At 40.9% G+C, this 15,124-nt stretch overlaps 1 protein-coding gene across 11 annotated transcripts in view; it reads right to left on the minus strand.

The window, feature by feature from the left end:
* The window catches only part of LOC106570934 (zinc finger RNA-binding protein), a 50,100-nt gene extending 39,918 nt beyond the window's left edge, over positions 1 to 10,182 (minus strand). For all 11 annotated transcript variants that reach the window (XR_014380585.1, XM_045695437.2, XM_014143535.3 and 8 more), the window contains exons 1-2: positions 10,078 to 10,182; positions 9,768 to 9,849 (exon numbers count right to left, since the gene is read on the minus strand). Coding sequence is in view for 10 of the 11 variants with exons in the window: in XM_045695437.2 (XP_045551393.2) it covers positions 9,768 to 9,849; positions 10,078 to 10,114 (119 nt within the window). In the remaining variant the exon portion in view is untranslated. The remainder of the gene's footprint in view (positions 1 to 9,767; positions 9,850 to 10,077) is intronic.
* Between the last annotated feature and the right edge of the window lie 4,942 nt (positions 10,183 to 15,124).

Here is a 15,124-nt window from a genome sequence, read left to right on the forward strand (position 1 = left end):
AGACAGACAGACAGACAGACAGACAGACAGACAGACAGACAGACAGACAGACAGACAGACAGACAGACAGACAGACAGACAGACAGACAGACAGACAGACAGACAGACAGACAGACAGACAGACAGACAGACAGACAGACAGACAGACAGACAGACAGACAGACAGACAGACAGACAGACAGACAGACAGACAGACAGACAGACAGACAGACAGACAGACAGACAGACAGACAGACAGACAGACAGACAGACAGACAGACAGACAGACAGACAGACAGACAGACAGACAGACAGACAGACAGACAGACAGACAGACAGACAGACAGACAGACAGACAGACAGACAGACAGACAGACAGACAGACAGACAGACAGACAGACAGACAGACAGACAGACAGACAGACAGACAGACAGACAGACAGAATATTTAGGAAAATCATTTGACGTTTGCTCTGATGACCAGCAGACCGTGAGGTCGGGAACAGAGCCGTGTGCGTACCCACTAGCCTGTTCCTAAAGCTTCCGACAGAAAGCTTTGCATGCAGAGATCTACATGCGTGATCTTGGGTGGAGTCTGAGCAGCGGACGCCATTTACCACTAAGCTAATTTGAAAGAACTGCATATTTAAAAATACTAGCTAGGCCTACATGTAATGAAAGTTCAGGTTTGATATACATTGCCTTGTTTTTGTGCCTGCCCGTATAGTCACTAGGCCCGTATAGTCACTAGGCCCGTATAGTCACTAGGCCCGTATAGTCACTCCTCGAGCAGCTTGCCATCTAAAACACAACAAGCAAGCTAGCCTTTCAGCTTCCCACATCTTCCCCATGTGTGAAATAAGATTTATAAAAATAACTAGCCCTGCCAAATATTCCAGTTTGATATGCTGCTTCAACGTAGTCGCACCCATATCAGATTAAAATAGAACGTAATCTGATATCACAGAGAGAAGGCTCACGGCTACCAGCTGTGTTTACGGTGCATCAGTAGTTAGCCGTTACCTCCAAAATACCCATTTGGGGGATTCTTATAAGACAACAATGTTAAGTTTATTGTTTGAACAATTGCTGAGATTATATTAGGTTATCAAGGCAGAATATGCTACTTTGACGCATAGCCTATAGATCAAGGAACCAAGCGACAACCATAGAGATCCTATTAAATTACTAGAGGGGGTGCTGTGTCATAAACACTCAAAATTCCAGAATGGGTCGAAAATGGCAGCCATCTTTTTTTTTTTGCCTTTACCTCCCTTATCTCACATCATTTGCTCACATTGTATATATATATATTTTTTTTCTTTTTTTGTTTTTTCTACTGCATCATTGATTGTATGTTGTTTTACTCCATGTGTAACTGTGTGTTTTTGTATGTTGTCGAACTGCTTTGCTTTATCTTGGCCAGGTCGCAATTGTAAATGAGAACTTGTTCTCAACTTGCCTACCTGGTTAAATAAAGGTGAAATAAAAAAATAAAAAAATCTTGGTCAGGGAGAAATCCAAAAGCCATCTAAAATTGGAATGAATGGAAGTAGAGGCATAGGTAATACATTTCCTGCTTTTATATAAGCAGGAATATAAAATAGGCATGTGCTGTATCAGACTTTTGTCATTTATAAATACTGTTAGTGAGTTTAATACAGATTCTGTATAAATAGCCTCTAAAATGTAAACAGACCACATCTCAGATTTAGATTTACAGCATCAATACTTGCTGCATTTACAACAACCTGTCCAAGTGCTATATTTATTTACACCAACCTGTCCAAGTGCTATATTTACAACAACCTGTCCAAGTCCTATATTTACAACAACCTGTCCAAGTCCTATATTTACAACAACCTGTCCAAGTCCTATATTTACAACAACCTGTCCAAGTCATATCATGAACTGATTTCAGCCAGTGTATGGCTGTTGGATTGACTGCATTGTTTGAATGAAATGTTGGCATATTGGCAGTTAATGTGAACAAAGTCATCCAAAACTGGCCGGCTAACTAACGTTGCAGACATTTCTTCACATTGATTGTTTTACACAAATCACAACACTGTCAAACCAACATGGCTGATCTTTATCCCATCATTAGAAGGTTCATTCTAGTATTCTGATTCCTAATTCTATGGTGACAACACTGCCCCCCCCCAAAGGAATGATACGGTGTCTCAAATTTCAGGTAGTACAAAAGTACGTTGAATGCCGGAGCGTACGACAAAGAGCCGTCTGTTTTGTGATGGGGGGGAAAAAAAATAATTAAAAATAAAAACGGCATTGTACTCAGGTACAACAGCTGTGAACCACAGTTCAGGACATATTGCAGTTTTGGGTGTCACGGTTCGGTACAGCAGGAAAATGAAATGCTGTGGTTAATTTAAGAAAAAATGATAAAAAATGTTTTAATATATAAAGTGTTGGTTTTCCTGATTCTATATAATCATCATGAGTCAATGCCTGATGAGCGTACCAATCAGGAATAACACATTATTAAATTTAAAAAACATGATTATCGAAAAACACAAAAATACAGTGCAATACGGATGTGAAATCAATGTTAAACATGGCTCGGACTTTCACAAGGTGCTGAAACCACCTATTATTCTCAACCACCGAAAATGGGTGCATATCTACGCCTATTATCAAATAGTCATTTCTTTGGCCCGGTAAGAATCAGCTACAAAAGGGCTGCTTGAATACGGAGGGGAGACGGATGTTGCCGTTAATGTGTCAACATGTTGTTTGAGGAGTTGACAGCTGCATAGTCTATTCTAGTTGAGCAGTGGCGACATACTCTATCCGTCACCGTTGTGATCTACTGGGAGGCCAAAAATGTTCCCTAACTGGAGATTTAAACTAATGACAATCCTCCTTGTTTATCCACCCCACTACTCTCCATCATACAGAACTTGTTCCCAGCTGCACCTCACAACAACAAAAAAGGACAGTTTGAAATGCGCCAATTAACATGTACATGTTGATTACAACGTACACATAGGCTCTATTTAAAACAGAATATGCAGAAATATATTCTTCTTCAGCTCAGATTTACACAAGAGATGTTTCTAAAATCCTGTTTTCACTTTGTCATTATGGGGTATTGTGATGTCATTATGGGGTATTGTGATGTCATTATGGGGTATTGTGATGTCATTATGGGGTATTGTGTGTAGATTAATGAGGAAAATGTTTGATTTAAACCATTTTAGAATAAGGCTGTAATGTGACAAAATGTGGTCAAGGTCAAGGGGTCTGAATACTTTCCGAATGCCTTGTATGGGAGGGGGGGGCTGGCTGTGGTGCTCTCACTCCCTGCATTAGACCATCTATCCACTTGGCCCCTGTGTCAGTCCTACCAGTTTCACTCCTCTTGGCCGATTGGCAAGGTGATCCACCCAAAAGTGTAATAGTGAGACAGGTCATTATGCGTTTCTCCATCTGAAATGCCAAAATGGCTGATTTAAAGACACGACTAAAAATAAAAGGAACAATCTCATCCATTTGGGAATCAATAAACCCTTTAACATGAACTGAAATATTACACCAGAGGGACAGAATTCAAGGCATTAAAGTGGATATAAACTACATTCAAGGTGGCCATATAACAATGAGATGTTTACAGTTTATTGTAACTACGGTTTACTTTTAGGAGGAAATATGGCAAGTACCTAGCTTAGTGGGTGACAGCGAGATAGTTACTGTAAACACATTGTGTCAAAGAGATCTTTTCAGCTGTCACTAGGTAAACATCTCACGCAAGTCAAACTGCATGCAAAGAAGGTGGCCAACCATCAGCAGGATAACTTGCCTTTTGATTTGATAAACTAAAATCATATGGCAACTCCACTAAAGAGGCTATTCTCATTGAATGAAATGTCAAAAGGAGAATACAACCCCAGAAATATAAATCATGAAAACGGTCAATTTGGTGAAAGTCTGTTCTATCGGTGGGTAAAAAACAAAATGCTACCCATGATTTAGCGTCTAAGTGGGCCGCGGGTAAGAATCAGTAAATTGTGTATGAACGTGTCATAACTATATAATTCTGGTCGCTGGAGAATTACTCACACTTCATAACGCTTTGAAAAACAACGACCTGCACACCAGATGGCTATAGATTTTTATTAAAGCGAATAGATGGTATGGCCATGCTTGTCTAGAACACTTTATATCAGGATATAAGAGGTAAACTAGGGGTGTGAATCTTTCAACATCTACACTTATAGCCTTCCCTGTAGCTCAGTTGGTAGAGCATGGTGTTTGCAACGCCGGGGTTGTGGGTTCGATTCCCATGGGGGGCCAGCACAGAAGAAAAATGTATGAAATGTATGCATTCACTACTGTAAGTCGCTCTGGATAAGAGCGTCTGCTAAATGACTAAAATAAATAAAATACACTTAACAAAAACGAAACAATGCCAAAAGATTTTTTACAGAGTTAGTTCAAAAAAGGAAATTAAATGAATTCAGACCCAATATATGGATTTCACATGACTGAATATAGAAATGCTTTGGTTGGTCACAGATGCCTTAATAACAAGGTAGGGGTGTGGATCAGAAAACCAGTCAGTATCTGGTGTGACCACCATTTTCCTCATGCAGCGCTACACATCTCCTTCACATAGAGTTGATCAGGCTGTTGATTGTGGCCTGTGGAATGTTGTCCCACTCCTCTTCAATGGCTGTGTGAAGTTTCTGGATATTGGCGGGAACTGGAACAAGCTGTCGTATACGGCAATCCAAAGCATCCCAAACGGGTGACCTGTCTGGTGAGTATGCAGGCCATGGAAGAACAGGGACATTTTCAGCTTCCAGGAATTGTGTACAGATCCTTGTGACATGGGGCCGTGCATTATCATGCTGAAACATGAGGTGGCGGCGGCAGATTAATGACCACAATGGGTCTCAGGATATTGTCACGGTATCTCTGTGCATTGAAATTGCCATCTATAATATGCAATCGCGTCAGTTGTCCGTAGTTCACGCCTGCCCAGACCATAACCTCAGTCTGCTGCTGTTCGCAACGTTGATGTCAGCAAACCACTCACCCACACGACGACATAGGCTGCCATCTGCCCAGGTACAGTTGAAACCAGGATTCATCCGTGAAGAGCAGACTTTAGCGTCCCAGTGAGCATCCGCCCACTGAAGTCGGTAACGATGCCGAACTGCAGTCAGGTCAAGACCCTGGTGAGGACGACGAGCACGCAGATGAGCTTCCCTGAGACAGTTTCTGACAGTTTGTGCAGAAATTCTTCAGTTGTGCAAACCCACAGTTTCATCAGCTGTCCGGGTGGCTGGTCTCAGACAATCCAGCAAGTGTAGAAGCCAGATGTTGAAGTCCTGGGCTGCCGTGGTCTGCGGTTGGGGCGAGTTGGACATACTGCCAAATGATCTAAAAACGATGTTGGAGGCAGCTTATGGTAGAGAAATGAACATTTAATTCTCTGGCGTACATTGCTGCAGTCAGCATGCCAATATGCACGCTGCCTCAACTTGAGACATCTGTGGCGTTGTGTGACAAAACAACAATTTAAAAAAACTTAATTGTCCCCATCACAAGGTGCACCTGTGTAATGATCATGCCGTTTATATCAACTTCTTGATAATCCATCCACCTGACAGGTGTGGCATATCTTGGCAAAGGAGAAATGCTCATTAACAGGGATGTAAACAAACTTTTGCACAAGTTTAGATCAATACACCTCACATCTATGCATGGAACATTTCTGGTATCTTTCATTTCAGCTTATCAAACATGGGACCACAACGTTTATATTTTTGTTCAGTATAGATACATGGGTGCCGAGACAATACGTTTTAGTTTGAAACAATTGTGCAAGTGGGTTTGATTAGAGGAACATAATGCACTAACTTGTTGCATACACACATTTTCCATTCTCAGTTAATATCTGCCGCGGATGGATCTGCCGGCATCGGTCCGTCCTCGTAGGCACCTGGACCATAAGGGAGACTAGGCATCTACCACTATCAAATTTGTCCGCCCAGTTTGGTTATGAAATCACCCACTAATTAACTTGTCATTTTTGCACTAGTAATACACACACACAGGTTGGAGTCATTAAAACTCGTTTTTCAACCACTCCACAAATTTCTTGTTAATAAACTATAGTTTTAGCAAGTTGGTTAGGACATCTTTGTGCAAGACACAAGACATTTTTCAAACAATTGTTTACAGACAGATTATTTCACTGTATCGCAATTCCAGTGGGTCAGAAGTTTACATACACTAAGTTGACTGTGCCTTTAAACAGCTTGGAAAATTCCAGAAAACTATGTCATGGCTTTAGAAGCTTCTGACAGGATAATTGACATAATTTGAGTCAATTGGAGGTGTACCTGTGGAAAAGAAATTGTGGACCTCCACAAGTCTTGTTCATCCTTAGGAGCAATTTCCAAACGCCTGAAGGTACCACATTCATCTGTACAAACAATAGTACTCAAGTATAAACACCATGGGACCATGCAGCTGTCATAACGCTCAGAAGGAGACGCGTTCTGTCTCCTAGAGATTAACATACTTCTGCGAAAAGTGCAAATCAATCACAGAACAACAGCAAAGGACCTTGTGAAGATGCTGGAAGAAACAGGTACAAAAGTATCTATATCCACAGTAAAACGAGTCCTATATCGACATAACATGAAAGGCCGCTCAGCAAGGAAGAAGCCACTGCTCTAAAACCGCCATAAAAAAAGCCAAACTACGGTTTGCAACTGCACATGGGGACAAAGAACGCACTTTTTGGAAAAACGTCTTCTGGTCTGATAAAACAAAAATAGAACTATTTGGCCATAATGACCATTGTTATGTTTGGAGGAATGAGGGGGATGCTTGCAAGCTGAAGAACACCATCCCAACCGTGAAGCACGGGGGTGGCAGCATCATGTTGTGGGGGTGCTTTGCTACAGGAGGGACTGGTGCACTTCACAAAATAGATGGCATCATGAGGTAGGAAAATTATGTGGATATATTGAAGCAACATCCCAAGACATCAGACAGGAAGTTAAAGCTTGGTCGCAAAATGGGTCTTCCAAATGGACAATGACTTCCAAGCATACTTCCGAAGTTGTGGCAAAATGGCTTAAGGACAACAAAGTCAATGTATTGGAGTGGCCATCACAAAGCCCTAACCTCAATCCTATAGAGAATGTGTGGACAGAACAGAAAAAGTGTGTGCGAGCAAGATAGCCTACAAACCTGACTCAGTTACACCAGCTCTGTCAGGAGGAATGGGCCAAAATTCACCCAACTTATTGTGGGAATCTTGTGGAAGGCTATCCGAAACGTTTGACCCAAGTTAAACAATTTAAAGGCAATGCTACCAAATACACTCAATTAGTATGTAAACTTCTGACCCACTGGGAATGTGATGAAAGAAATAAGATGAAATAATCCTGTCTACTATTATTCTGACATTTCACATCCTTAAAATAAAGTGGTGATCCTAACTGATGAAAGGGAATTTACACCAGGATTAAATGTCAGGAATTGTGAAAAACTGAGTTTAAATGTATTTGGCTAAGGTGTATGTAACCTTCAACTGTGTTGTGGGAAGCTTGTGGATGGCGATTGCATCATCCCATCTGGACAAGAGGAATACCTATGTAAGAACACTGTTCATTGACTGTAGCTCAGCATTTAACACCATAGTACCCTCCATGCTCATCATTAAGCTTGAGGCCCTGGGTCTCAACCCCACCCTGTGCAATTGGGCCCTGAACTTCCTGACTGGCCTCCCCCAGCTGGTAAAGGTAGGAAACATCTCCACATCGCTGATCCTCAACACTGGGGACCCACAAGGGTGCGTTCTCAGCCCCCTCCTGTACTCCCTGTTCACCCATGACTGTGTGGCCAAAGCACACCAAACTCCATCATTAAGTTTGCAGACGACACATCAGTAGTGGGCTTGATTACCAACAAGACAGCCTACAGGGAGGAAGTGAGGCACTCGGAGTGTGGTGTCGGGAAAACAACCTCCCACTCAACAAAACAGATGATCGTGGAGGGAGCACCCCCCTAGCCACAGACAGGACAGTAGTGGAGAAGGTGGAACGTTTTAAAGTTCCTCGGCGTACACGTCACTGACAAACTGAAATGGTCCACCCGCACAGTGTGCCGAGCGCCTCGTCAACCTCAGGAGACTCAAGAAATGTGGCTTGTCACCTTAAAAACTTTTACAGAGGCACAATTGAGAGCATCCTGTTGGGTTGTTTCACCGCCTGGCAGGGCAGCTGCACGGCTCTCCCAAAGGGTGGTGCGGTCTGCACAACGCATCACCGGGGGCAAATTACCTGCCCTCCAGGACACCTACAGCACCCGATGTCACAGGAAGGCCAAACACTAGTCACTTTAATAATGTTTACATATCTTTCATTACTCATCTCATATGTATATACTGTATTCTATACCATCTATTGCATCTTAGCCTATAACGCTCTGTCATTGCTCATCCATATTCTTACCCCGTTAGGTATTTGTTGTGAAATTGTTAGATATTGCTGCACTGTCAGAACTAGACGCACAAGCATTCCGCTACACTCACAATAACATCTGCTAACCATGTGCATGTGACCAATAACATTTGATTTGTTACTAATTATAATAAATGTATGATATGTTATGAATTCTAGCTAGGGTTACTTTTAGGAGTTAGGTTATCTAACATGCTAAGTAGTTACTAGTGGTTGAAAAGTTGCTAATTAGCTCAAATTGTGCATGATAAGATTTTTACTCACTAGACGTTCAGTATATACACACACACACCAATCCACCCACCCTGGGTTGCTGCCTTAATTAACCATACCAAAACATAACGTCGTACTAATTACGAGTGTCCCGGATTCACGTTTACTATGTTATATCTAGTCTATGAGACCAGGCTGCCTCCATCTTGACATTCACAAAATATCATTTACAATGGTGGGGAAGCAATAGAAATGCATTTATTAATGTCTACATACATTTTAACACGTTTATTCTATTACACACACACACCATATGGCATTATGTTTAATTATGTGAGCTAAAACATAAGATATCTAAAAACATTATCCTTCAAGTATCATTTATTTGATGATGATCAATGTTTACCATCCCCACTACAACAAAAATACATGTACATTTTGTCCTTATAATTAAATTGTAATAGTGTAGAACTTCAGTCATTGTTATGGAGGACTGCTCCTACGGGACAGTGCCAATATGGCTGACCAGTGGCCTTCAAATCCTCTCATGTCCAATACAAAGCATCAGCAATCCAGGATTTATATACACACACGTTGCTTACTAACCCCCTTGAGAAGATACGGGCCAAATTACTAGGCAGACTTGACCCACTCAATCAGTACATAAACGTAAGAAATTTCACAGAAGTAACAATTTCTATTGCCCGAAATATTCTAGTACACGGAAAAAGAAAAAGTACCGAATTTGGTTATAACATACAGGTAGTACAATCTGTAGCTAACTGTTGAACGAGTATCATGCATAACCTCTTGACGGTAACGTGAGAAACTTGCAATTCTCTCGAAATCCTCGTCAATGAGAATAGAGCCTTGTTCTTTTAACTGGCAGATGTCTGCTCGGCAAGAATACTTTTTACTATTACCACCCCCATCCCCCAACCATGAAACAATAGCAACCTAGTTATGGGGGTGGAGGGGGGTAATCACAACTGATAACACAACAGTAAAATTGGCCCTCGTACGGTGATGGATCGCATTTCCCAAAACGGATTTCAATGAGTCGTTTCTTACCTGTATTGGGCAGCAGCACCGTGGGTAAATCCAAAATAGTTGCCGGTAGCCATTTTAGCATCTTCACCTAGCCGGCTGGGCACTGCAGAATAGATATATTGAAGGGGGTAAACGGGTAGGTTAGCATTGGTTAGCTAACTAGCTACTGTTAGCAGCTATACCCCCGCATTAGTGCAAAGAGAGCAGCTCCTCAATTCAAAAGACCCCCATCCGACCAAAACCAATCTTTCCCCGTAAACATTATAAATAATGAATAGTCTTAAAATGTATTTATTTGTTTGTTTGTTTGTTTTCATAAATATTTACTCACCATAGGTGAAGGAGACCACTGGACATATGGGAATCATTGGTTCGTGTTTCTCAGACTACGACCTCTCACTCATAACCCTGCGGATTGTATTTATATGAGAAGGTCGGACCAGGAAATGGATCCGCACATGCGCCGTACACACAGACATGATGGGAATTGTAGTTCTACTAGGCCGATTTTAATTATTTTTGTTTCCTCAAGGTCAGATGACTGTGGTCACACAATATGATATCAAATCATAGACTCTTTATAGGAAATGTGTCAAATGATTGACATAAAGAGCCGTTGTGTTGAACACTGCGATGTTTAACAGTGAGAATGGCAGAATGGCAGAATGGTGAACTTACTAAATGAAATGAGAGGTTGACTGTGTGATATTAGGTTGCTTCTTGTGTAAATCTTTTCTTTCTGGATTTTAATGATTTGTATGTCTTGTATGCATTGGGTCTAAGTAACCGTTACAAGGAAAGTAAAACCATTTATTTGTTATAGATTTTTTTCTCTTAGAATAGTATAATGTGCCATAGCAGATTATTTTATGACATAGGTGGTTCGAAGCCATGCGTGGTGATGATTAACCTTGCCAGAGAGTTGAAGACGGCTTTAGCTCAGTGTGATAACGGTCAGGGAGTTTTGTCCTAGCCACTGTGCTTCTGCCTTTGCATTGCTTGTTCTTTGGGGTTATAGGTTAGGTATCTGTAAATCCCTTTTGTGACAACTGCTGATGTAAAAAAAAAAAAGATTAAAAAAAAGGGCTTTATAAAAACACATTTGATTGATTAATGTGAATAGCAGGAAACCTGGGGTTGAAGAACAGTGTGATTATGGTGGCACAGAGGGAGACTGTGTATGGTGTGTGCTGCACAAGTCAAAAATCGAATCAAATGTTATTTGTCACATTCTTCGTAAACAACAGGTGTAGACTAACAGTGAAATGCTTGGTAAACAACAGGTGTAGACTAACAGTGAAATGCTTACTAACTGCCCTTCCCAACAACGCAGAGAGAAAGAAAATATAAATATGAAAGTAATAATAAATACACAATGAGTAACAATAACTTGGTTATATACACAGAGTACCAGTACTGAGTCAATGATAACTTGGTTATATACACAGAGTACCAGTACTGAGTCGATGATAACTTGGTTATATACACACAGTACCAGTACTGAGTCAATGTGCAGGGGTACATGGTAATTGAGGTAAATATGTACATATAACTATATACGTACATAATAAATAGTAGCAGCAGCGTAGGTGATGAGTAAAACAAATGTTGTCCAAAAAGGCTCAATGCAGATAGTCTGGGTAACTATTTGGTTAACTATATTTAGCAGTCTAATGGCTTGGGGGTAAAATCTGTTGGTTCTAAACTTGGTGCATCGGTACCGCTTGCCATGCGGTAGCAGAGAGAACAGTCTATGACTTGGGTGGCTGGAGTCTTTGAACATTTTTTAGGGTCTTTCTCTGACTCCCACTTGGTATAGAGGTTCTGGAAGGTTGGAAACTCGGCCCCAGTGATGTACTGGGCTTTACGCACTATCCTCTGTAGCACCGTCTGGTAGGATACTTAAGCAGCTGTCATACCAGGCGGTGATGCAGCCAGTCAAGATACTCTCAATGGCGCAGCTGTAGATCTTTTTCAGGATCTGAGGGCACAAGCCAAATCTTTTCAACCTCCTACGGGGAAGAGGCGTTGTCGTGCCCTCGACTGTGTTGGTGTGTATGGACCATGATAGATCCTTAGTGATGTGGACACAGAGGAACATGATAGGTCCTTAGTGATGTGGACACAGAGGAACATGATAGATCCTTAGTGATGTGGACACAGAGGAACATGATAGGTTCCTTAGTGATGTGGACACAGAGGAACATGATAGTTCCATAGTGATGTGGACACAGAGGAACATGAAGCTCTCAAGCGGCTCCACTAAAGCCCTGTCAAAACAAATCAAAGTTTATTGGTCACGTACACAGTTTAGCAGATATTATAGCGGGTGCAGCGAAATGTTTATGTTACTGGCTCCTAACAACGCAGTAAAATGTCAAACAAAGCACCCGTGACCAGCTCGGAAAACCGGATTGCACAGCGGAGAAGGTACGGTGGGATTCTAAATGGTCAGTGATCTGTTTATTAACTTGGCTTTCGAAGATTTTAGAAAGGCAGGGCAGGATGGATATAGTTCTATAACAGTTTGGGTCTAGTGTCAACCCCTTTGAAAAGGGGTATGACCGCGGCAGCTTTCCAATCTTTAGGGATCTCGGACGATATACGAAAGAGAGGTTGAACAGACTGGTGATAGGGGTTGCAACAATGCCGGCGGATAATTTTAGAAAGAGAGGGTCCAGATTGTCTAGCCCAGCTGATTTGTACGGGTCCAGGTTTTGCAGCTCTTTCAGAACATCAGCAATCTGGATTTGGGTGAAGGAGAAGCTGGGGAGGCTCGGGCTAGTAGGACTCGGAGCTGAGCAGAGATAAGCTAAGAATGATATGTACAATTGGGGAGGACGGGCTCGTGGTAATGGCTGGAGCGGAATCAGTGGAATGGTATTTTTTTATTGTATTTAACCTTTATTTAACTAGGAAAGGCTCATTGAGATTTAAAATCTATTTTTCAAGAGCGTCCTGGCCAAGATAGGAAGCACCAAGTCATTACAAAAATTACAGACAAACAACATGAAAAACTACAAGTAATCTATTAAAAACCATAGAATTCACAAGAGTATACAAAATCAAAACAGCAAATTAAAAACATTGACAGGTCAGGGAATCAGTCTCAAGATCATTCATCAGTGATTTAAAAACACCAATCAGGACAAGTTCTTCCAGTTTAAAAGTATTTTGTAAGGCATTCCAAGACGATGGCGCAGAGTACATAAAAGCCCTTTTACCAAATTCAGTTCGGACATTTGGAACAGTTAGCAGGATAAAGTCCAGCGAATGAAGAGACTACCCACCACATTTCTGAACAATAAAAATTCCCAAATAAAAAGGTAGTAAACCCAAAATGGCTTTGTATATAAAAGTATACCAGTGACTGAGCCTACGAGTGACTAGAGAAGGCCAGCCAACCCTGGTATACAAAGTGCAGTGGTGCGTAAGGGTTTTGCAGTTTAAAATAAATCTCAAAGTGCCATGGTAAAGGGTGTCAATTGATCTCAAACACTGAGCGGAAGCCTTCATATATAAAATATCCCCATAGTTTAGTAAACGCATAAATGTAGCTGATACTAGCCTCCTTCTGGCTTCAAAAGAAAAACAGGCCTTATTCCTAAAATAAAATCCCAATTTCAGCTTCAATTTTTTTTGTAAGTTGTTGAATATGCATTTTAAAAGAGAGGCCATCATAAATCAAAATTCCAAGATATTTATATGAGGTTACAACCTCAATCTCCTTGCCCTGACAGGCAGTAAAAAGTTTCACAGGTCTATTTCTTGCTTTAGAAAACACCATTAGTCTAGTTTTGTCAGTATTGAGAATAAGCTTCAATTGACACAAGGTATGTTGAACAGTATAAAAAGCAGTTTGCAAGTTCTGGAAAGCTTTTGTAAGAGACGAGGCACAACAATAAATAACAGTATCATCAGCATAAAAATGAAGTTGCGCATTTTGGAAATTTTTGTCTAAATTATTTATATAAATAGTGAATAAGAGGGGACCAATTACAGAGCCTTGGGGCACACAATTAAAGATAGACAATTGAACAGACATAAGCCCATCAAATTGAGTGCACTGAGTTCTATCAGACAGATAGTTAACAAACCATGTAACTGCATGCTCTGAAAGACCTACACTCGACAATCTCTGCCTTAGTATAGCATGATCAACTGTATCAAAAGCCTTAGAGAGATCAATAAAAAAGTGAGACACAATGCTGTTTTTTGTCAAGGGCTTCAGTGATGTCATTTAAAACCTTCATGGCTGCTGTAATTGTGCTATGCTTCTTCCTGAAACCCGATTGGTACATTGATAAAATAGAGTTAGTAAATAAAAACTCTTTTAGCTGTTCACTCACAAGGGTTTGAAATATTTTCACCAGGGGTGACAGCTTTGCGATTGGCCTATTTAAAAGAGTTGGATCTCCCCCTTTTAAAAGTGGCAGGACAAATGCTGATTTCCAGATCTTTGGAATTTCATTAGATTCCAGGGTTAGATTGAACAGATATGTAAGTGGTTCAGCTATGAAATCCGCTGCAAGATTTAAAAAGCAGGGATCCAGAAGATCAGGACCTGCAGGCTTTCTCTGATCTAAGGATTTCAGGGCTTTTATGTACCACCTGCACTGAGAATGGCAAAAAGCTAAAAGTTTGACCAGCTCTCACTGGTTCATCCACACAAGGTTGTACAGAGACAGAGGACACTGAATCAAACAGCCTACCAGATGATACAAAGTGCTCATTGAAACAATTCAGCATTTCAGTTTTGTCAAACACAGCAACAAAGTCTTTCAAAACACATGACGGTAATTCATTAGCATTACTGTTACCAGACATAGACTTAATAGCCTCACCAGCGGTTGAAGAACGACGTGAACAGTTTTTGGGGAAACGTGTCATTCAGTACAAACTACCACACGCACTGTAGCAAACGTTGAATCGAACTGAACGCACCAACCGTTTCAAACCCTCTTGGTGACATTAGTGCTGTAAATTTGATGGGCCTCTGTGAGGTGGAGGTCAAAGGAGGTGAACTCATGAACTCATGTGATGAGTGTCAAGGCTTTAGCTCAGTGGAGCTCAGGAAACTTAAGGTTTGAACCAAGACATTGTATGAACTGATCAGTCAGTTAAATAGGTGGTTCAGTAGCCAGAATGTTGCTGGTTTAAACCCTAGTCTGTGTCTGGGGGGTGTTGGAAAAAGGCAGAAGACAAGTTGTCTTCAAATTGACAATAAAGTCTTTATTATATTCAATTATATTCTATAATATGCAACTGCACTACATACATAAAATTTCACCAAATATGATTAAAAAGAAAATATTTAATAAACATCATAATATATACATATATATTTTTTAAATCATATTTGGTGAAATTTAACCAAA

Source organism: Salmo salar, chromosome 15 (assembly GCF_965601325.2).
Source record: "Salmo salar chromosome 15, fSalSal1, whole genome shotgun sequence".
NCBI classification, from domain to species: domain Eukaryota; kingdom Metazoa; phylum Chordata; class Actinopteri; order Salmoniformes; family Salmonidae; genus Salmo; species Salmo salar.